The 24,492-nt window shown below is 35.2% G+C and overlaps 1 protein-coding gene across 1 annotated transcript; it reads right to left on the bottom strand.

The window, feature by feature from the left end:
* Positions 1–7,299: 7,299 nt before the first annotated feature.
* On the bottom strand, positions 7,300–9,864 carry LOC18611747 (WAT1-related protein At1g25270). The gene is made up of 7 exons (XM_007048166.2): positions 9,668–9,864; positions 9,323–9,385; positions 8,936–9,052; positions 8,085–8,337; positions 7,833–7,991; positions 7,598–7,749; positions 7,300–7,492 (listed from the first exon to the last, which is right to left on the bottom strand). The coding sequence occupies exons 1-7, from the start codon at positions 9,862–9,864 to the stop codon at positions 7,300–7,302; spliced, it is 1,134 nt and encodes a 377-aa protein (XP_007048228.2).
* Between the last annotated feature and the right edge of the window lie 14,628 nt (positions 9,865–24,492).

Below are 24,492 nucleotides of genomic sequence, written 5' to 3'. Positions count from 1 at the left end.
AAAATACACATAATAGAAAAATGAAAAATATGGCAAGTAAAAGATAAAATCTACATACAAAATAACGGAAAAAAAAGAAAAAAAATATAGTTGATAGTTCATAGAAATTTAAAAAGAAAATATATAAAAACTTAGAACATACAAACAAATAGAATAGAAATGAAAAAAATATAAATTAAAAGAAGAAAACAAAAATAACTTTAAAATTGAATGGGACATGTAGAATTTTTTTATAATTTTTTATTTATATTAATTATTAAAATAAAAATTATTTTAAGAGAACCATTAAAAGAATATATTAAAAATTTTTAAAAATTTATATAATATAGAATAATTTTTAAAATTTTTGGGGGCATATCTTAACGGGGCTTCGCCCGTCGGATATCAAAGTCAAGTTTCACATGGATCAAGTTGAACGTCTTGCTCGAAGGAGCAAATTTATTTTTAATGTTATTGGCACAAAAGCTTCTTTTTTCTTTTAGTATTTTCCATGTGCGAGATTTCAATATTAAATCCAATAATAGCAAATAAATATTATTCTAGCAAGATCCGGCAAGAAAAAGGCTAGCAATGAAAAGACAGACAATTGCTAAAGAGAAGAAATATTTAATTAGAAAAAAATTTTATATAAAAATTATGATTAAAGATCTTTCTATTCATGTTAATTATATAAGATCTTATTCATGTCAATTATATAATTTTGTTATAATCACACGTTTTTTTTTTCAAGAAGGTCGATCAAGCGAACCAACTCTATTCGAATTCCACAAATAATGTCAGGCATATGCCCTGATAGCATACAGCCCCCACCAGATAAGGGTGGACGTGGCATATTTAGCCAACCAACCCAAATAATAAAAAGCTCGCAAAATATACCACTCTCTTCCTGTTATCATTGCAAGAAGATACTGGCAAAAGTTGTAAGAGATTTCTTGTTGTCCATTTTCGTTTGCATAAAATAAAAAATTAAGACGTAAAGTTGGGCATGAGGTGAAGCTTCCCATTGCTATAATAATGGTTATTCATCTTTACTCATCTATAGCACTTCTGAGGCATAATGGAGTCATCACCAAGAATTAATGGAAGTGAACCACTTTTGATTATATAAATGATCAAATCTGAAAGGAATGCCTGCATTTCCTTCTCTGTCGACTCAAAATCTCTAACAGTGCTGATATTCATGGCCTAATAAATAAGTAATATCACAAAGGGCAAATTACCCAGTTGGCCATCAATTTTTTTTTTTTTGGTTTAGTCATCTAGTCATTTAAAGTTACATTTTGGCCACCTAATGTTACAAAAGTTGTGCATTTCTTTGTCACTTACTACTTGCACTGAAAAAATTCATAGCTGACAATGTAACATTTAATAGTTGAGTGACCGAACTAGAAAAAGTATGAGAATTTTCATTCTAACTTATTTATAAAATTTAAAATATTATATGAATACATATTTGTTTTCAACTTGAAATTATAATGCATGCGTTTTTGAATTAAAACAAAAATCCCATGATACTTAAATTATATAGTTATATAATTATTCAAATTTTGCGTTATGAACTTCCTTTTCTTCACGAGAGAAGCACTATGGCATATTGAAGATATTTATCAATACTTCATATTACTTTTACCACTTGAACTAAATCTAAACAATGTTTTACAAATTTTGGCTTTATAATTAACATGAAATAGTAAACAATTGTTTAAATAATTTAGCCCCCACTAATCTTAAATCCTGCTTCCATCCATGAGCTCAGGGGCATGCGTGCCAACTACCAGCTACCAACTACCAAAATTGGAAAGAGATATACGAGATCTTAATAAAATACCTAGATATGGATCTGGTACCACTGCCGTCAATATCTCAACAATTATCATTCTTTTTGACCATGAAAAGTTAATGGGTTGCAACTTGGCAAGCTTATGGGGCCGCTTTCTTCAAGAGACAGTATGTCAAAATTCAAACAATGGATCATGAAAGGGAGCACTTCATTAATTCAACGATCTAAGGGGCTCTTGCGTAGTCCTATTGATCTTTTAAATAGAATAAAAGCCGAAGGGTTCAGAATCACAAGGAAAAAGCAATAGCATAAAGGGTTCTTTTGTCTTGCTCTTAATCGAGTGAAATGAGTTGTTTGGGAAATGCGTTCCACTGTTTATAGACATTGTTTATTACAATTTGAAGCATATGTTTCATCTGGAGGATGCGTACTATATATAATATTATCCATTATATAAAGGTTCTCTACTTTAAAAATGATAATAGAACAATTCTCTCCGCCAAATTCAAAAGCTAATGATATACCTTTTTTTTCTTTTTCTTTTTGTGAATGATAAACAGTAGCTAATGATATACTTTTAAAATTGAATTGGATGTCATTCAACCATGTAAATTGTAATAAAAAAAGTAAGCGAGTTATAATTTTGATTACATGTACACTAAATTATATATATATATTTATATATGGAAGCTCGTTAGATTTGGACTATATAGCCCATTCCGGTTACATAAACTTTAACTGTGTTTTCGAGGTTTGAACAGCAAATTTCCAAGATGGAAATTTTTTAAATTAATTCTAATGGTTAATTGCAAATATATGTAATTCTTTGTATTTTAAGAGCATTGCAAAAGAATCCTTCATCACCCCATGGGCACATTATTATGAATTTCATCCTTACATCTTTGATTCTTTTAATTTTTCATTATTATTCATTCTTAATTCTTGATGTCATTCCTAGTTTTACTTTAGCTTTTGTCATTAGTTCATCTCTAGTCCAATGCCGCAGTGGAGCTCCTGAAATTAATTTCTCCTCTACCACGCCCAGCGTATTGGGATTTTCTGCTATCATCTTCATCTCTCCCTTACTCTCTAATTGCAGCACCCTGTCCCTGTGCCGGTTGCAAGTGGGTCGGTGCCTGGAGGCTGCCCGAGGCACCTGCAGCACCCTGCCCCTATCTCTCCCCCTCTCTCTTTTTTATTCTCTCATTTTTTTACTGTATTTTGGGGTAATTTTGTTTCTTTTTTTATTTATTGTAGACCTACCAACTCAAGGCCCATTAATCATAGGCTTTAATCCCAAATTATAGGTTGGGCTAAATGCAAGAAATGAAAATCGAAATGGGCTCCCAAGCCCGATTTGAAAATCAGACCCAATCTGTTTACTGTCTAAAGAAAATATAAGCAAAATGAAATTCACCTGGACTTAAAATGGCTCAGTCAAAAAAATCAACAAAATAAATTATAATAAATAAAAAAATAACAAAACGGGATGTCTAAAATTACGTTAATTATTTTTCATTCTTTGACTATACAAAAGTAAGACCTAATTTTTAAAGTCGTGGCCTTTTGAACCTTTGACTAGCTAGTTTGGTTGTATTTATAATATTTACATTATTCGTTGATAAGTTTCCAAAGTTAAATATTTGAATACAAAAGAGAGCTGTCAACTTAAACAGGAACTTGATAAGCATGACTGCAACTAGGTAAAGCAAAAGCTTCATCTTTAACGTTTTGGGAAGAAAATTATTGAGCTTGATTCAAAGTAATTAGTTATTAAAAGCATAGTGAAGATATAAGTCCAGAGTACATGTGCTACTTAAAGTACGTTTGACAATGAAATTGGAGTTATCTTCTAATTGCAATTACAAAAGTTGATCGCAAATGTAAGTAGGATTAATATTACTGTCAATAACAATTTTTAATCGTAATCATCAATTTCAATAGTAATGTTGAAGAGAAATATAAGTTCAAACTTAAATAAGATAAAGATTCAACCTCAACTCCTGCAAAAAATGGTATAAGAAATATATATATTAAAAAGTAAGACTTGAAATTTCATTCGCCGTAAGAGATCACAAAAACTATCCTTGGGGGATAGTAGTGAAAGCCGTATTTACAGGCTTTCAATGATCTGTATGCGCTGCTCTGCATAGGTGAAAGAAAAACAAAAGTATTAACCTGGTTGCAGATGAGATCAACCTAAGGACATCTGCATACGTTCCCTAAGGTATTCAAAAATCTTCCCATACAACACGAAGGGACATCCCGACACAACTAGGCTTAATGTTTGTAATTCTACTGTATTCAAACTTACAATACCACTTGGGTTGTGTGCCTTTCGTCCAAAATTATCTGCTCTATTTATTTTTTGAGGCATCAAGAGTCCAAGTTCGTTGTGTTCTTGTTACTTGTTGTTCCTTATGAATTTGTCTACACAGTAAGTCTTTTTATTTCGGTTAGTATAAATATTAAGTCTAGTATTGAGTGGTATTTTCTCATATCCAGCAACATTCTTTCCGACAAAATGGATCAACCTCAACATGTTTTATTTTATCCATAAAACATTGGATTGCCCTTAAAATAGGTTGTAGGGTTTCATTCCTCAATTATGTTGTTGAGTCCTAACTTTCATTGAAATATGCTTTAGGGGGATTTGTGTTTTCTTTCATCTTTAATGTATAATAAATTCAAAAATAATTAAAAGATATTAAATTTTAACCGTTGTAAGTTTCCTTTAGATAACTAACTATCATTGCTAAACAAGTGATTATATTACCCAATCACATGTGCCATATAAAAGAGAGTTGAATGAAAGATTAAACTGAATGAATAATAGCACACTTTGCATTAAAACATTGGTATATTTAGTCCCAAATGCAAATGTTAATAGTGTGGAATGTTGGAATTTGACGATGTCATAGAAGAAAGAAAATGCTCGTGAGAGACACAAGGCTCTAATATCATAAAAGAAAGTTGAATGAATAAAGGCACATTTTGCATTACAATTCTACCTAAGACAAGATAAACTATCTTAATTTAGATACACTTGGCTACAGTTACTAATAACTAATGTGTGACTATGAAACTTAATCATTAGAAAGCTTTCCAATATTCTTCCTCCTCTCTGCCCTCCCTACCAATCAAAACCCTTGGAAAAAGGAAAGAAACAGAGAACAGTAAGGAAAAACATGATGTAAAAGTTACCTTTCTCATATCAATGCATGTGGAATTACACAAGCAGTGGCGAAGATATATTTGTAAGCGATCAAAACCCTCGTGCTCATACCTTCAATCACAGCCACCTTATAGAAGACAATTACTCCACCGAGTACTGCTTGAACCAACACTATAAGTATCACTGGTTTAAGACCCCGAAGAAGATCAGAAAAATTCTTGCTCATTTTATGTGCAAACAAACTTGAGAAAGCATAAAATTCTCTACTTCTTTCACCAAAGGTGTGGAACCACTCTTTGATTTCAAACAGAAAAATGACTTGACGATTGATGGAAAATATATTTAATATCTCTTGCATTATTGTTTAATTTTTATATTTTGACCATATAAAAGTAACGACATATTTTTTCATTAGAATTTTCCTTTAAAACATTTAGACGGCTATCAACGTAGAATCAAAAAGCTTAAAATAACTATCAAAATTAAAACTCCTCAACTCCTGTATTAATGGCTGCACAAAGCAGTCAACTCTATTAATAGCTTGACGACAAATGGATGTGGTTGAGATGAACTCGGGTTTCTGGTTAGTTAGATCTTTGAACTCTGCCCCTTCTAAGCTTGCGTCGTATGAGCATTTGTTTCAAAATTAATATTTTTATTTTAAATCACTTTTTTTTATAGTAATTCTCAATTATAATTATTGATTAAAAAAAAGATATATTTTATATAATATAAAAGAAGTTTCATTCTCACATTATTCAATATTATATCATAAATGATTGACAGATAAAATTTTTCAACCAATTGGACAGCTAGCAATTAATTAGAATAAAATTCTGGACATAATTAATTAGAATAATAATCTAATGTTACAAATGTGTGTTAGTAATATACATCCGAAAGCTTTAATTATTTTTTATAAAGAAAATTAATACTCCATCCTTTTCAAAATCTTTCTTTATATTTGATTTTAAGCAAAATTAAAAGTTTTTATTCTTTATGTAATTTATATTAAAATCTTTAATTTTTATTATAAAATTGACGTATTAGAATTTTTAATTTGAAAAAGTAGAAAAATATAAAAAGTAGAAATATTAAATATAAAAAAAATAATTTTAAGATATTCAAAAAAAAAAGAGGAAAATGGAATGAAAGGTGTAGCTGATTTATTGTCAATTATTAGTATATATTGTAAATATAAATTCTTGAGAACCCAACTTTTACAATTACAAGTTCTTAGCAGTTTTTCATCTTAATGGCCCTAATTAGCTAAATCTTAATCGAATTCAATTGTTCCTTTTATTGGCTTTAAACCCAAATCTTTCTACTTTTTTAATTATTACAAATATTACTACCACACCAGTATCACACACACTATTTGAGTACGGTATTTTAGTATGCAAAGTTCTTTTCTCTGGACTATATTTGCTTTTATTTCTTTTAGCACTGCTTAGTTTTTAACTTTTAACTATTTCCTGGTTTCAAGTGTAGTCAGAGACTCTATTGCATTTATTTAAGTTTCAAATATATCCTTGGGTTTGAATCCTAAATCACTGATAAGTTTGGGATTTTCTTGCAAAATACAAGATTATTTTGGGCTTGCACGAAGTTTGATAGTCCATTTGTATGGCTGGTGTTCTAACTTACTATTTTTTTTCTTTTTTTAATAATGGACTTTATCTCAATTTCATTTCATATGTGCTAAGTAGGCCCCATTTATTTTGGGCTGTCTTATTCTTTCATCTCTAATGCAAAATGAGCCCAAAAGTAAATAATAAAAATAAATAACTATTATTTTTGTCGATTTTAAAAATAAGGGAATTGAAATCAACTTTTGTAAATCAAATATTGGAATGCAAGTAACTATCATTTTTACACAAGTAATTATCCAATCATCAGCATATACTATATATGTCTCACTTAGTATTTAAAAACGCAAATACATCCAAAAAAGGTTTCTGCAATAATCTAAAAATGGTAACATACCTTTGATCTTTAATATCATGAAATTGACTAATAGTATTACAAATTTGATCGGTATCTTGTAATTAACTTATGGCAATTTTTTGAAATTTTAACTTGTAATATTAATATAAATTTAATTGATATCATAAAATTAATTTAAAATAACTTTCACAATTTCAAACTCTATTGGACGTGCTAGTTGCACTGAATCCTTCATCTCTTAATCTAAAAACACTTATGATAAGTTTACAAAAATAGTTTAGAGTTATCATCATGATTTGATGTACAATATATAATACTCTATATGCGTCTTACTTAACAGTAGAAAATAAAACAGCCATTTTTTTTATCCCCAAAATGTAACATTTCTATTCAACCATTAACTAGGATGAGATTCCTTGTTTGTATCACAAATTTGATGGGTTTCTTGTAATGAACTTATGACAACGTCCACGGCCTCAGACTCTGCTGGATATTCTTGTAGTGCTAGATGGGTCGAATGCTTCATCTCCTTGGCTTTTCCCCATAATACAACATATACCCCTATAACTATGAGCACTGAACCTAAAATGCTGTTACATGGAAACATGTGATCCATATAAATAAAGACGCAAGGAAAATGAAAATATAATTGTAAAGAAATGCTAGCTCAAGTTGACTTCGAGTTTAAAATTAACCTTCCTGTATTTAGCCTCTCGTTCAAGATCAAAGATCCAACGATGGCTACAAATACGAGTGTAAAAGGGTTGAAGATGGATACAAATAATGGCCCCCTCAACCGCAAGCACCAAGTCATAAGAACAACCGTTAGTGCTGTACCAATGGCTCCCTTCGAACAAGAGTCAAAGAGTTAGGACGGAATTTTATCAAGAGAAAATGGTCATATATATAATTGATGGAAACTGTCTTTACCGTGTAAACAGCGCTTAGAAGCCTAATATTCCAGCCAAGCTTCCATGCAGACCAGTTCCTCTCAGCAATTATGGTATAAATTGTTGCTTGAACTGATGCTGCGATGCACATCAAAACGGTGCTTGAATATATGTAAGGATAATTTTCACTGATCTTGGCCTGTCATTGTCAAATTAAAGCAATCCATGGCTGCCGTAATTAATATATTCAAAAAATAGTAAGATGGGTAAATTTTACTGGGAAATTACTTACTTGAATTATATACCAAATTGCAAAAGATACGCAGGCCGCTAGAGCCAACAAGGAACCTAACACTTGATTGCCAAGCAAAGCATGTTTCCTTGTTGCATGATCTGCACCATGTTTGGCTAGGTTTATGTTGGTTGACCAAAGGTTTATCTCTTCTCCTTTGTAAAATGTAAGAATCATTGCTCCACCTATGCTCAAGAAAATGCCCACCAACTTGGCTTGTCCTGCCAATTTTCTTATTCCCAAACTCTCCAACCTGAAAGAGTGGAAGGAAATCTTTAAAAGTAGGAAATTTAATTCAATGTTCACAAGAGAGTATGCATTAGATTTGTTTACTGTCTCAGTCTCAATTTTTTTTTCTTTAACAGTTGACCGGAGGTGTTCAAGGTATGGGTCAGGACAAGCATGATTACATCTTGAAAACCCTTTTTTTTGTTTTTCGTAAATTAGAATTATTGCCTTGCTTAGGAAGGCCAAGTGCCCTGGCTGGGGAGAAATCAACCAGGGCCTCAGAAAAACCTTCCCAGCTGTACGAATACATCACAAAAACCACATTCCGCATCAGAGACGCATTCTGCATCCAGGGCAGACAATACAAATACATCTTGAAAACTTAAACTCCACAAGACCAATTTTAAGTCAACCTTCTTAAATTTTTCAACTGTGTTGGACATGTATTGAGTAATTAATTAAAATCATGGTATCTATTAATTTTATTTACTAATAATTTCATTCTACAAGTATTGAATTAACTTGGCTGATTATATATATATATAATCATTTTGTCTTTCTAAAAGTTATAGAATAAATTAAGAATAAAATAGAACAACTCCCCTGAGATTATAAGAAAAAACCTTAAGATAACGGCCAAGATTAATGTAGCAACAGGAACTAAGTTGGACACGGCTGTAGCAAATGTTGCAGATGTTAAGGATAAGCTTGCAATGAATAAATTCGGTCCCAGTGCTCCCCTGCAACAATATTTAAACTTCATACATTTGACCTCGTAAGGATTGATTCTTAAGCTTTTAAAAAAAATTTAAAAAAAAACTTTGCTCAAAGATGAGCAAGGCAATCTTTTTTCCTTTAAAAATATAATTTTTAAAAACCATTTTTAATCTCACCATCCAAGTCTCTATCAAGTAAGATATGTAGCTGATACCTTCTTCTGGGAATTTCAGAAAGATCAAACTGTTGGATAAATTCTTTGAAAGAAAATGATCATTGCATGTTACTCTTACCCAAATAGCCCCGATAAAAACCCTTGGAACACTATCTTCCATGTCAGTTTTGCTTTACTCTTCCTGTAAAATACAGGATCGAAATATACACAAGATCAGCTGCTGTGAATGTATACATGGTCTTGTTGTTAATATCTTAATATACGGGCTAAGTACAAATTAAGTTAAAAGAAAATAGCTTTAATCCAAAAGTTGAGTAACAAATAGCAAATGTGTGATTATGAAACTTAATCATTAGAAAGTTTTCCGATGTTCTTCCTCCTTTCTGTCCTCCCTACCAATCAAAACCCTAGGAAAAAGGAAAGAAACAGAGAACAGAAAGTAAGAACAACATGTAAAATTTACCTTTCTAATATCAGTGCAAGTGGAATTACACAAGCAGTGGCGAAGATAAATCTGTAAGCGACCAATACCCTCACGCTCATACCGTAAATCACAGCCAACTTATAGAAGACAATTACTCCACCAAGTGCTGCTTGAACCACCAATATAAGTATCACTGGTTTAAGACCCCGAAGAAGATCAGAAAAATTCTTACTCATTTTATGTGCGAACAAACTTGTGAAAGCATAAAATTCTCTAGTTCGTTCACCAAAGGCGTACTGGAACCACTCTTTGATTTCAAAGAGAAAGAATAGTGCTAAGGATTAATGGAAAATATTTTTAATATCCCTTTCATTATTGTTTAATTTTCATACTTTGACCATACAAAAGAAACGACAAATTTTTTCAAAGGATTGGCCTTTAAAACATTTGGACGGCTAGTTTATAGTATTTATAATAGGGAAAAAAAATTTTTTAGCCCTTAAAAATAATGTATTTTATAAATAAGTCTCCAAATAATTTTAACTGTTTTTAGCCACAAGAATATATTTTGAGACAAAAATACCTTTAATGAGCCATCTTCGTTGACGTACACTCTCAAACAGGCAAAAAATGGGAAAATAAATATGCAAAGAATTTGTGAATATCTAATTTTGTGTAAAACTTCATTTTTTTTTTCGCGAAGCTTGTGCAAAACAAAATAATGTTGCATGAGATGGTTTTTCAGAGATTTTGGATATGACATTCAGATAATAGGTGAAGAGTGATATTAAACCGAATAAGGAACCGGTCGTGATGAATCGAAAGCTTGGAGAATGACGTGAAACTAGAAATCTCTGATACGGTGGTGAATCGAAAGGAGAAAGATGTGAATCGAAAGGAGAAAGATGTGAATCCAAAGCACAAAATGGTTGTGCTATAGCAGGCCATATGTGAAACGGTTGTGGCAGAACAGGGTTTAGAGTTTGTGAAATGGCATGTTGGGAATGTGTGACACGACATGGTGCGAATGTGTGACACGACTGTGACACAACAGGGTTTAGAGTTTGTGACATGGCATGGTGGGAATGTGTGACACGGCAGGGTTTAGAGTTTGTGACATGGCATGGTGGGCATGTGTGACACGATAGGGTTTAAAGTTTGTGACACGACATGGTGGGAATGTGTGACACGGCTGTAACACGACAGGGTTTAGAGTTTGTGACACGATATGGTGGGAATGTGTGACACAGCAGGGTTAGAGTTTGTGACATGCCATGGAGGGAATCTGTTACACGCTAGCATTCAAAGTTTGTGACACGGCATGGAGGGAATCTGTGACACTCCTATATTCAGAGTTTGTGACACGCCATGGAGAGAATCTGTGACATGCCAGCGTTTAGAGTTCGTGACACGCCATAGAGGGAATCTGTGACATGGTAAGGTTCAGAGTTTGTCAGATTCCATGGAGATCCGTGACACGACAAAGTTTAGAGTGTGTGACACGGCATGGCAATTTATGGGTGACATGACATGGTTTGAAAAAGGAAAAAAAAAGGGAGCAAATAACGAGGAAACTGATTGGACTTCCACAGAATAAATTCAATGAATAAATGAAGAGGAATTTGCGAGGCCATTTCATTTTACCCTAAATATTTTTCAAAAATTGCAAACGTCTGTGTGAAAAGGTTCATTCCTCATTCTTCATTCCCAAAGATACTAGAGTATTCGACTTTGTTCTTTGCAAGCTTGACAATACCACAACAACAATGTCGGTTATCAATGAAGAGGTCAGTCAATCTAAAAGTAAAACTTTTAAAACTTTCTTCAGTTCGTTAATTTTTTGCTGGGTTTGTGTGATATGTTCTTGTTTTTTCAATCTTTTTTAATTGTTATGTTTAAACTATTTTTTTCCTAGTTTTATGGTCGTATCAAAGTTTTGAACTGCAACAGATATGGTGTGTAGTAGGTTAACTACTTTTTGGGTTTTTAGCATATCACGACATTGGTTATTTTAGGGCAGTTCGTGTAATGAGTCAATAATTACACTGATTAACGTGTCACACACCATGGATATTTTAGGCCAGTTCGTATAAAGACATAGTAATTATAGTGATTGGCGTGTCAGCATTGGCGTGTTATCACATTTTACGTTATATGCATGACGTGTTATCACATTTTACGTTATATGCATGGCGTGTTACCACATTTTTCGTTATATGCATGGCGTGTTACTACATTTTTACGTTATATGTATGGCGTGTTACCACATTTTACGTTATATACATGGCGTGTTACCACATTTTTCGTTATATGCATAGCCTGTTACCACATTTTTACGTTATATGCATGGCATGTTACCACATTTTATGTTATATGCATGGCGTGTTATCACATTTTACGTTATATGCATGTCGTGTTACCACATTATGGGTTAACTTACTCGCACATGTGTGCCATGTTTTGCATATGCAGTCTAGACAGTATGAGAATTTTGACAGTTTGCTTATTGTGCTGAGAGAGAAGAGGGCGTTCAATGTCGGTATTAACACCCACTGTAAGTGGTCGCAACTGCATTACATCAACAAGACTCTCCACGAGAAAGGGGAGTACGATGTCGTGAAGCGTACGTGCTTCGAAATGCTGCTGGACGTATATCTGCAAGGCTACTTCTCTGTTGGTCTCCTGCATAACATCATGATCCGTCGAATCACTGTGACAGATTCAATAAAGCATGAGCTATGGTTTGCCATTGGCAAAAGCAAGGCGTACATATCAAAGCAGGAGTTCTGCCTTATCATCGGACTGAAGTTTGGTCGAATATCTGATGTGTTGACACGACCATACGAGATTGTTACGAACGAAATTCATGTGTGATACTGGGATAGGCAGCAAAGCGTTAAGCTACAGGCGTTGTTTGATACGTTCAGCGAAGGTAACTTTCAGCGACCAAGAGATGCGACCAAGATAGCACTCATCTTGATCACGAATAACATTTTCTTTAGTCAAGACTACCGTAGACGGGTGACACCTTGGCTCTTGTCATTGGTGGAGGACATCGACGCTTGGAATGTCTTCCCATAGGGTCACTATGTTTAGAGGCTGACCTTGGACTACCTTGTTCAAAGTGCCTTCCTTGAATGTGCAGAAGGATCGTTTACGGTGCAACATTTACGGATTTGCATGGGTGATACAAGTACAGTCACGTAACATTTTTCATTTTCCTTTTGACATAATAATTTATGGTTACAATCGTTTATCATTTACGGTCTGATAATAGTTACATTTGACTTGCAGTTTTTGGCAATGGAGGCAATTCCAGCCTTGCAAAAGATAGTTGCCCCTCTGCTCTGAAGGACAACGTCTACCCATGCATGTGCAGATGGCAATGCAATCAGAAGCCAAAAGACTTTTACAAGGCAGTTGAGATGTTAGAGTCATCTCAGCAGGTGAATGAATAGCTACAAATTTCTACTGTGAATTTGTATAATAATTTTTCTCAAAATTTAATCACAATCCCTATTTTGCAGTTGTGGGCAGTGGAGACTTTGGAGCCCACCCCTGATGAAGCTAGCCAGGATTATTTTGTGGACATTGATGTCCCATTATCTGAGGGTCACCAATACATGCCAATAAGGCACATGGAGGATCGGGTGGACTAAGGCTTAGGTGCGAGGGAAAAAAATAAAATCTTGCAGCACAAAAGAGCCACTGGTGCCATGAAGTGCAGGCATACCACCACTGCTATCGTCGATGAGCTGTCGATCCTCGAGTTGATGGAGGAAGGTGACGACCATGGCAACGGTAGTGAAGAGCTGGTAAGGACGGTTCTAATAGTTTGTGTTCAATAATTTCATATGTGATTATCGAATAACATATACCATTGAGAGGTCATTCTCAGACTCACAGTGTTAAAGATGAGCCAGTAAAGACAGTTATAACAGTTTATGTTCAACAATTCCATATGTGATTATCAAATAACATATCTGTATTTGCAGTTGGACCATGCAACGATAGCTCCTCAACCACTGAGAGGTCCTCCTCAGATGCACAATGCTAAAGACTAGTCCGCAAGATCGGTTCTAACGGTTTGTATTCAATATTTTCACCTATGTTTATCGAGTAACACAGTAATTTATGTTATTACAGTTTAGGAGGCGACGACAGCTCCTTAACCACCGATCGGTCCTACTCAATTGTAAAGTGGTAACGAGCTACTGGTAAGGATATTAAAGTTGTAACGGGTAATGTTCAACAATTTCATATAAGATTATTGAATAGCACAGTAATATATGTTATTATAGTTGACCCATTTGACAAGAGTCAATGATGGAGTAGTCACCAAGCGTCAGTTGCGACGTATCATGCACCGGTATAAAAAAGACATGTCAGAGCTGAAGGCTTCAATTCAATCGTTGACTCTAGTGATGCAGATGTTTGAGGACCGTCTCATTGCTTAGATTCTAGACGGCCTGAAATCATAGGAACGTTATTCTATCGTCGCTCATATATTGATCGTTTACGTTTAGTAGGTGTAGTTCTATTTTTTGTTCTCGATTTATAGTTTGTGGTATTATATGAGCTAACGGATTTTTCCATTTTTCTCGTTCTGTAGGGCGGTCCTTCATCTCATGTTGTTGGTGAGGACCATGATGATGCTGATAATGGGCAGTTGTCGTAACGTGCGAGTCCAGGAACCCGACTGCTAAACGTGGTGTGATTTGTGAGTCGACACCAATCTTTTTTTCTAGGTGTGATTGGCCACCCTATTTTGTCCTACTCAATGAAATCCAAAATTATTTTTGGTCTTTCGAAAGAACGATAAACTGGTCTACATATCCTTTAAATTTGGGTTCGGGAGTACGGTTACGCACAGGGAATGATTAGCAACCCCATGACGTCCGTTCCACAAACGGTACCATTTAATCATATATCATCCTAACCCATTAGTTTTATTCTTATGTTTCTTTAATTGTTATTTATTTATTTTATCTTTTATTAGAATATTTTATTTCATTTTTTACAGGTTTAACATGCACATGATGCAATTGTGAAATGCGTGGCATAAAATCAGGATAATGTCAAACGAAAATCCTTTATTGAGTGTACTTTTCGAATCCACCCATCGTACTGGTGGGATCGAAAGTATTCTCTCACCTAGGAAAATACCTTAGCAACTCGCCTTCGCAAGTTTACTTGGTATATCCCATCATCTGGATAGTCGTTTGTGAGTAAAAAACAGTGTTTTCATGAATGCAAATCCTCATACGAGTAAAAGCCTTTTATTAAGGATATTTCTCCAAACCCTCCCATCGTACTGGTGGAGTTCGGAGGTATCTTTTCACCTAAGGAGTTTACCGATGAAACTCGCCTTCGTAAGCTTTCTCGAAAAGTCCCATCATCGGGGTTTAGACCCATATACAGAATATATCTATATGCCATGACATTTAACAATGCGACCATGATACGTGATGCACTCGTAGGTTCTATGTTCGTTTCTTATTTTCCACGAAATTTACTACTTCTTCTTTGTGTGAGTTTATTATAAACAAATAATTTACGTTTATTGATTGTTTTTGTATAACCATTTCTATGTCGATATATATTTTACTATATAGGTACTTATTTATTATACAATACTCCAAAATCAAATTTTTAGACCAAGTATTTTTTATTATCCGTAATTTGTTATTTTTTGAATACGTGTTTTCCACTTTTGTATTATGATTAATGAATTTATTGTTATCGCTAATTTCCTATTTATTTTGTTTTGTATATTTTAATTAATTGGTGATTGAATATATAGTTTTTTTATTTTATTTAAAATTAGGAACATTGGAATTCCAAATTAAGACCCTCCCATCGTACTGGTGGAGTCTTAATCGAAACCCCTAACCTAGGAAAGTTTACTCGGAATTGTGACTTCTCGCGCTCCAAATGGACATCCCATCATCGGTATTAAACTTAAACAATTACTTTATCTATATTAAATAACTAATTATTTTATCCTATTTTTTAATCATCTATTTGCTTTATTCATTTATCTATTTTTATTATATTTTTTTTATTTATCTAGATCTATTACTATAAACGTATTTCATTTAGTAATTTATTTTGTTTGTTTTACATATATATATTTCACTTACCTAAACTTACATATTTAATAAATATTCTCCTAGGTTTAAGTGCTTTTTATAACTAGACATTTTTTATATGTTTTAATATTTTTTTTGCTTTATTATTTCTATGTTATTCTATTTGTATTAATTTTCTAAGTTTAAACTATCATCTAAAAAATTTTAAAATGTTATACTAAAATAATTTAGAACAAATAAAATGGACCAACCTAAAACACAAACATATCCATAAAAAGGCTAAGGATTTACCTTGCTGGGCTAAAAGCGGCCCAAGATAGCTAGCCTGTTCCAACTAAACTGCCTCCCTAAGGCCTGCGTAGCCTCTTTTCAAAACGCACCATTTTGGTGCACAAACCACAGCCTCTCCACCTCCAAAACTACGTCGTTTTGATCACCACTCCACCTTCCCAAAAACAATGTCGTTTCACTTTAAACCCTAGGTATAAAATCCCCTTTTCTTTTTCTCCTCATTTCCTCCCCTCACTTTCTCTCTCTACTCGTCGGCCTCTCTACCTTCTCTCTACCCGTCGGCCACCAAAAGACCTTCCTCTAAAATTCCTAGATCCCTCTAAACCTTTCAACTGCTGTAGCCCTTTCCCCAAAAATCTCTCACCGGCGGTAACCTTCAGGAATCCCTTTCACTTCCCAACCGACGGCACCACATAGGCTTCCTCCTTTCCTTCACTTCGTCGGTGGCAGTTAAGATCTCCCCTCTCTCCGTCGGTGCCGGTCTTTAAACGGCCTATTCTCCTTAAATCCCAACGGTGGCACCGAAATCTCACCCAAATCCCCACCACCAGTGGCATCGAAATCTCCCTCTCTCTTTAACCCGAAAAGTCCTCTCCTTCTTTAAGCTACCAGTGGCAACCCAAGCTCATCCAAAAACTCAAGATGCCTCCAAAACAGCAGCACAAAACCCCTCCCCAAAATCCCTCTAAAAATTAACTAAACATTCCCTCAAAAACCCTCACCCATCGTGTATTTTTCTTTGATTTTTTTGTATTTTTTTGGTTGAGAATTTGTGGTTATGGCTGCTAGAAAACTTAGGGTTTTTGATTCTCTGCGTTTTTGGATTGCTAAGGATTCTTAGGGATTTTGATTACCGATTCTCTCTGGTTTTTTTATTTGGAAAAAATTATTTTTCTCTTCTCCCCAAATTGGTTCGAAGCCCCCCTTTTAAGAACTGAATTGTCTAAAAATTTAGACAATTCAGAGGTCAAATCATGCTCTTCTAAGCATGATTTCACAAGGCTCTAGCAAACATGAGGGGTTGGTAGTTGGAAGTGACCACTCCTCCCAAAATTCGGCTACCTTTCAAGGGCATTAATGCCTTATAATGATGGATTGGAAAAGGGGCTGAGCACACGTTCAGTCTTTTCTTGTTCATTCCTTTTTTTTCATTTTTTAATTTATTTCTTATTTTATTTATTTTATTTATTTTGTTTTTTTAATTATATTTCATTATTATTTATTTTTTATTTTTTGAAATAGGTGTCTACAGCAGCATGATGAACCGGGTGTGCACATTCATGATGACGTAGCTGGTACTGACAGAGACCTTGTTCCTAAGGTCGATCCGAATGATGCTGTGGCACGGGGTGTGACCCTTCAATCAGTTGATGCTGAATGAGACCCTGTTCCTGAGGCGGATTCGATTATCGATGCATCAGGAGGGGAGAGGGACCTTCACTTAATCATGGCTGAAAAATAGCATTTTCCTCAGGCCGATGCATTAGTCAAAGCAGCAGTAGAAATGGACCATCTTTCTTAGAGCAGTCCTGAAGCCAGTGGCTCACGGTTGTTGTCACTAAAGTCATCTGATGTCCATCATCGTGTAGCACAAATTTCAGACCCAACTGAGTGAGCACTGGTGAAAATGGCGAGCAAATACAGGGCAAGCTCGTACATCGACCCTTCAATGAGCCGTCGGGATGTAAAGATCACAACGGTCGAAGCATACAAAGCTTTCAAGAAAGACGAATGTGCGAGGTAAGTGCATAAATAACATTGCAAATATTGTTTTTTTAATGAAACATTAACCCATTAAGGCTTTTCTAACTCATTATGTTACATATGCAAGCATAACGTCGGGATCTTAAGGGATTAAGGGGCTGACTATTTCACCACATTAGAGGATCCCAAAGAAAAAATGAGTAGTGAACATATAGACACATGCCTCAACGTACTTTATAAGTGGATGACAGGGTCGAAGTCGAAGCTGTACACTACCCGTGCATGCGTGGTTGACACGATATTCCTCATAAGTTTATTTAAAAATTTTTCAATTCTGAAAATACTAAGTTTTTTATTGCATTAAGTGTAAGCTAAGGTATACATACTTCACAGGACACCATCCATATGCTACACACCTTATTTCCAACTGAAGATGCCCGGTCGACTATGGAAATTTCATATGAGTTACGGGCGTACGTGGAGGGTGAAAAGCCGACATACGACAAAAAATGAGAAGATGTCAATTTCATCCTCGCGCCTTGCAATGTGGGTGGGCATTGGGTGGTAGTGAAGATTGACTTGGTGAGGTGGATGATCAAGGTGGTGGACTCTGCAAAACCTTCGGATGCTAAGGATAACAGAGTGCGAGCGGCTCAGATGACACTCCTTACGACAATTATGCCAATCATCTGCCACTAAGCCAATTATTTCAACAAAACACGTTGAAAGACATGCGATTTGACGTCGATGCCATTGGAAATTCATTTGCCAAAAGCAAAAGTGCATTGGCAGAATGATAACGTCAGCTACAGCATGTTCATGATAGGGTACACTGACGAAATTTTGCAATCGAAATCGATCAGAGTTAAGCAGAATATGATTGCAAATATGCATCGCCAATACGCTTTAGAAATTTTTTCCAACAGTTGTGAGAGAGAACCTTGAACATATCGGCCCTTGTTTGTACATTTTTTTTGTATATACAATTAATTTTATTAATTTTAATATTCGTATATTTTATACATTACTTTTTCTTTCTCAATCCAAACACAGTGCCTTGAAATTAATACTGCAACCACGTGGCGTGTCACCTCATTGGGGCATGGCGTGTCACCCCTGAAAACTAAAACAAGTCAGCGTGTCACGCCAAGTATCTGGTTCCACTCAGCGTGTCACCACAAGATGGGGAGTGTCGTGTCACCCCACAATACTGCAAGAAGTCAGCATGTCACCACCGAAATTTGCATGCACTCAGTGTGTCAAGCCAACTATCTACTTCCACTCAGTGTGTCACCACAAAATGGGGCGTGTCGTGTCATCCCACAATACTGCACGAAGTCAGCGTGTTACCACCAAAATCTATATGCATTCAGCGTGTCATGCCAACTATCTGCTTCCACTCAGCGTGTCAGCACAAGATGGGGCGTGCCGTATCACCCCACAATATTGTAAGAAGTCAGCATGTCATCACCAAAATCTACATGCACTCAACGTGTCACGCCAACTATCTACTTCTACTCAGCGTGTCACTGCAATATGAGATTGACATATACCAATTACAACGTAATCTCAACCCCCACACCACATGATCAAAAATGTCATATGGCATTTGTTTTATTAGCTTAGCATAATATATTTTTGAGGAATTTTCGTCTTTATATTTTAATTTTATTTTTAAAATATTTTATTTTAATAAAAAATAATTATGATGATTCATAGATAAAATTTGATTGGATGATCATAAATTTTTTAAATTTGTTTGGTCAAATCATGTGTTTTAATCTTAAATTTCATATGATATGTTTTTAATTAGTCCAAAATTTCCTCTTTTTATATTTGCATCATTTGAAGTAAACTCCTTGGTACAATATTATTATTATTTTGTTAAGTCATTGGCTTAAAGTTTTATATGGAGGTATTAATAAGATAAAATAAACGTTGTAATTAAAAAATTACAAAAACAAATTGAATATTAGGATTTAGAAAGCTACTAAAGTTAGATGAATTAATTTTATAGATTGTAAGAACATAAAAGGTTAAATCAAATGAAATAGAAAGGAATTAAATTAAATCATTAATTGTTTAATACAAGTCGTAATAAAATGTGAGAAATGGGGTAACAGTATAGGGACTTCGCAAGTCTATTCAATGTTCAGAACTATGGACAAAATGAAATTAATAATCAAATAATATATCTACAAAATTAATAAAAAAAATAAAGACTCATCTACAAGAGGAAACTAACAAACACAAAATCCAAATATGAATGAATGTAAGATATTGCAAAAGCAAATTGTGACAAAGGTATTGCACATGGGTTACACATTTAGTAAGGTCGTCAAGCTATCTTCATCCACAAAACACTCTACGTTTTCAGACATTGTCCTTCGTATTGGACAGATGTTGTGTGTGTGACTGGTTTGTCTACAACTTGAACATGCTTTCAATCGGCGCTCTTGTGGAGGCACCGATTGACTTGGAGATGCTGTCGAATTTGTGGATGGAACTACAAATGGGGATGGGCAATTCTGTCTGTTATGCCCGTACCTGTTGCATTGTAAACATCTCCGTGCTCAACTGCCTTCATCGGTCGATGGAATCCTTCTCCTCCTAGGTCTTCTCGCTTAGCCTTTTCAAGGTGGTGGCAACACGACAATTTGTTTCACATGAAGGGGGATGTCTCACTCACTATGATGCCCTACCGAGAGAATTGACCTCGCATAACCCTCCACCAAAACGGTTGTCTTGTATAGTCAGCACAAAATTCAAAGGCTTCATGTTTGCATTTACTGAAAAATACAGTGATCTCAATGTTCAAGCACAATGTAAATACTATGTCAATTAGGGTTCAAATAAGAAATAAAGATATTCTGACCTTATTGCTGCAATGGCATGGCTGCATGGCAGTAAATCTATTTGAAACTCACAACATGAACACGTTTTCGTGGACAAGTTTACAAGTTCGTCCATCTTTCCGTCTTTAACTTCGAACTCCACTCGATTGATAGCTTTAACCACAAAGCGATGTGCATCATTGAACCATTTGCTCAACTGCTTGGCAACCTAAGGGTTGAGGGGCGTGGTCACCTTGATGGCCTTCTCATACCGATCATGGAACCAACGCTGGAACATGTCTCTGATGAACTCGATCAAAACAGTGATTGGCATTTGTCTTGCATGCTTCAAGCATGAGTTAACACATTTCGCAATGTTGGATGTCATCATTTGGTATCGCCTTGTCGGTGAACAAGCACATACCCATCTCTTAGTGCCTATTCTCATAAGGCCAGCGTGGGCTCCCACGTGAATCTGCTTGAGCTAGTTCATATGTCTGTTGAAATCGAAAACCTTATAGCAATCTTGAGCAAGGGTGAAAATTATAGAAACGTCGTCGCGCTTGAACTTGTTTTTAAAGTTTTTCTTCAAGTGGTACCCTCATAAACCGTGGTGCGCTTCTGGGTATGCATTTTGGATATACACATTCGTTCGCATCTTTGCATACAGCGATAAACAGAACACCTTTGAACCTACCTTTCAGATGTGTCACATCAATTACAACCATAGGACTCATTACATCCCTAAACCCCCAAATACAAGTCCCGTATGCCCAAAAACAATATTTGAATCTTTCTGCCTCATCAGTAGCTACTGCTGTGACTGTGCTAGAATTTTTTTGTTCCAACATATAAAAATACGAGGGTAGTAGTTGAAATGACTCATCCGGGGGATTGAAAACAAGCCTCTCCACTTACTCCTTCACTTGCCAAACCTTACCATACAAGCATTCTAATCCCCACTGAACCCTCATCTCACCAATTATGTCTTTAGGTCTCAATGCTACTCCATTAGCCTGAAGCTTGTGTGACATAAGTTCACCAATTATCTTTGCACTTGCGGTTGCAAATCGCCCTCGCAAACCATTGACAGTACACTTGTGTACTTTGTGAAACATCCGAACTTGCCAATATTCTCCTCCTTCAGGTAACTTCGTTGCACGCACACTAAACTTGCATGCCTTGTCCTTGCAACCAACCTCATAACGAGCTTTACATTACCTTTTTACTCTTATCCCAAACTACTCTTTTAGAGCCAACATATTCAAAACTCATTTCAACTCGACCTTCGAGGAAAATATTCTTCCTTTGTATAAGCGATCCTCGGCACATGTCGACTCCTCAATTGTAATTGTTTGGAAGGAGAACCTTTCTGCACCTGAAATTACCCACGTACGAGATATCCCTCTATTTCCCCTTTCCTGATAGCTGTCATGGAGTAATGTACTAGGGGAACGAATCCCATTCTCATCAGCGATGAGGTTATTGTATATGGGGTCATCACACTGAACATCTCCTACATCATCACCTCTAACAGGTTCCATTTCGCCTTCAACATTATTGCAAATTGGAATGTCACTGTCATAAAGCTAGTCCTCGTCTGAACTCTTATCATGCCATTCATCAGGCCCATCATCCAAATTGTCATCAAATCTATCTTCACCGACAGGGAACAAATCCTCATTTCCTTCATATCCTCGAGCGTCGTAGTGTTATCCTGAAGTGTCGCATTCTCATTTGAAAATGCCATTACACCTTGTACAGTTTCACCGATCGTTGCATTTGTTGGACACAAGTAACTAATTGGTTCAATTCACATCCTAATAGGAATTGTGCAGCCAACTGTTCTATGAATGTCGTGTGTCTACCGGGCTGCACAAACTCTTGTGCATGCGTCAATTGCCATTGTTGTGGGTTACGGACCGAATGTTGTGGTATATGTGAAGCATTGTATATTTCATTTTGATTGAGCTGATTACCATGTTGTTCAGCTTTTTCATGTGACATAACATTTGTTTGACGTCCTTTAATGCTGACATACACAGCTGGAACATTCCTCTGTTCTAGCAGAATTAATGCAACATCCTCATCGTCCTTGATAATTGGTCGTGATAGCTCTCCGGGTGTACTGATCAATGCATGTAACTCAATCTCGTCAATTTTTAAATTTACCCCAGCAACATCTTCAACTAGCTTCATCAATCCCACAAACGACAAATCACTCCTAACCCCCCGCATTCGTCACTCACCACCCTTGTAAATGCCATCCACCCATTGATCACCGTGTCTTATCACAAGTTGCACAACTGGAACCCCACTGAAATTTTGAAAACAATAATAATTTTTCAATCATTTAACATATTACATGACATGCCGTGTTCTAGAATTTGTCAGTCATGTTGTAACACGCCATGCATATAACGTAAAATGTGGTAACACACCATGCATGTAACATAAAATGTGGTAACATGCCATGCATGTAATGTAAAATGTGGTAACACGCCATGCATATAACATAAATGTGGTAACACGTCATGCATATAACGTAAAATGTGGTAACACAGCATGCATATAACGTAAACTGTGCTAACACGCCATGCATATAATGTAAATTGTGGTAACACGCCAACGTTGACACGCCAATCCCTATAATTACTGTGTCCATCCTTACACGAACTGGTCTAAGATATCCATGGCGTGTGACATGTCAATTAATGTAATTACTAACTCGTTACATGAATTGTCCTAAAATAACCAATGTCTTAACATGCTAAAATAATGCTAACACGTGTTATAGATGTATGGCGTGTAACAACTCTAGGCAATGTTTCTAATCCATGTTCTAATTTGCACAAAATGTTTCAGAAATTTAAGCGTTGTAGCAATAAACCCAATAACATACCTTGATGTTATCTATACTATAAGGTTTGTTAATCTACGATAAGATGGCCAGATGCCGAGAGATAAACCACAGGCCGATGACGATGGTGCTCAACAAAGAGTTGACAGAGCTCATACAGTTTAGAGAGCTGAGAGAGCTGATGACGCTGGTACTTAACAAAGAGTTGACAGAGTTGAGACAGTTCAGAGAGCTGAGAGAGAAAGATGAGCGAGCTCAAACAGTTGAGCATTTATTTATTTATTTTTATTTTCTCTCTGACAGGAGGGAGATATCGGGACTCCAATTTGAAATGATATTTTCAAGGGCATTTTGGTCTACTCATGCTTATTTCTGGTTAGAAACAGATAATTTTATATGAGTGATTATTTTTAAAATCACTTTATCAGGAGGTCCATTTTTCACAATTTTCTCTTTATAATATTTAGTACATCATCACGTAATAAGTTTACAAGCCTTCTATATATCAACCTAACACAAACTTGAGAAACTTGACAGCAAAGAATTTGTATCTTCAAGCTCAACCGTGGTGAGGGGAAGAGCATTGAACTTGGTTCGAAGTAATTCACACGAAAAGATATTTTAGCTTAAGTCCTGTTGCTTTGCAACTTGGTTGATTTTAAAAGAAATTCAACATACAAACCTGTACGTCTTGTTTGTCTTGTTCATGATTTTGTTTCATATTCTATTGGATTCTGATTCCATCTTGTTTCCTGTTGCTTTTCATGGTGACCTTTCTTTGTTTTTTTTTAAAGTAAAAATTTTATTAGTTTTAAAATCTTACATGTCATAACAAGACTTGAATCTTATTGATAAAAAAACTTTTCTTTGTTTTGTTCTTGATTTTTTTCATTTTTTTTATAAGAGTTCAACAAAGAATAAAAAGCTAAAACTATCTAACAAAATTAAAAACTCCTCGACTCGTATACTAATGGTTACATAAAGTAGTCAACTTTATTACCAACTTGACGGCAGATTAATCAACTTTTGTGTGTATATATATATATATATATATATATATATATGTGTGTATATATAATAAAA

This window comes from Theobroma cacao, unplaced genomic scaffold (genome assembly GCF_000208745.1).
Source record: "Theobroma cacao cultivar B97-61/B2 unplaced genomic scaffold, Criollo_cocoa_genome_V2, whole genome shotgun sequence".
NCBI lineage: Eukaryota > Viridiplantae > Streptophyta > Magnoliopsida > Malvales > Malvaceae > Theobroma > Theobroma cacao.
Note: the sequence above shows the minus strand (reverse complement) of the source record. Positions and strands in the feature narration are given on the sequence as shown.

What these genes read in the sequence shown, in the direction of transcription:
- LOC18611747 (XM_007048166.2), bottom strand. Translation starts at nt 9,864, where the DNA reads ATGAGTAAGAATTTTTCTGATCTTCTTCGGGGTCTTAAACCAGTGATA. An exon ending in CTTGCACTGATATTAGAAAG is followed by an intron (nt 9,386 to 9,667) that starts GTAAATTTTACA and finishes TGTATTTTACAG; the next exon opens with GAAGAGTAAAGCAAAACTGA. An exon ending in TTCTAAGCGCTGTTTACACG is followed by an intron (nt 7,750 to 7,832) that starts GTAAAGACAGTT and finishes TCTTGTTCGAAG; the next exon opens with GGAGCCATTGGTACAGCACT.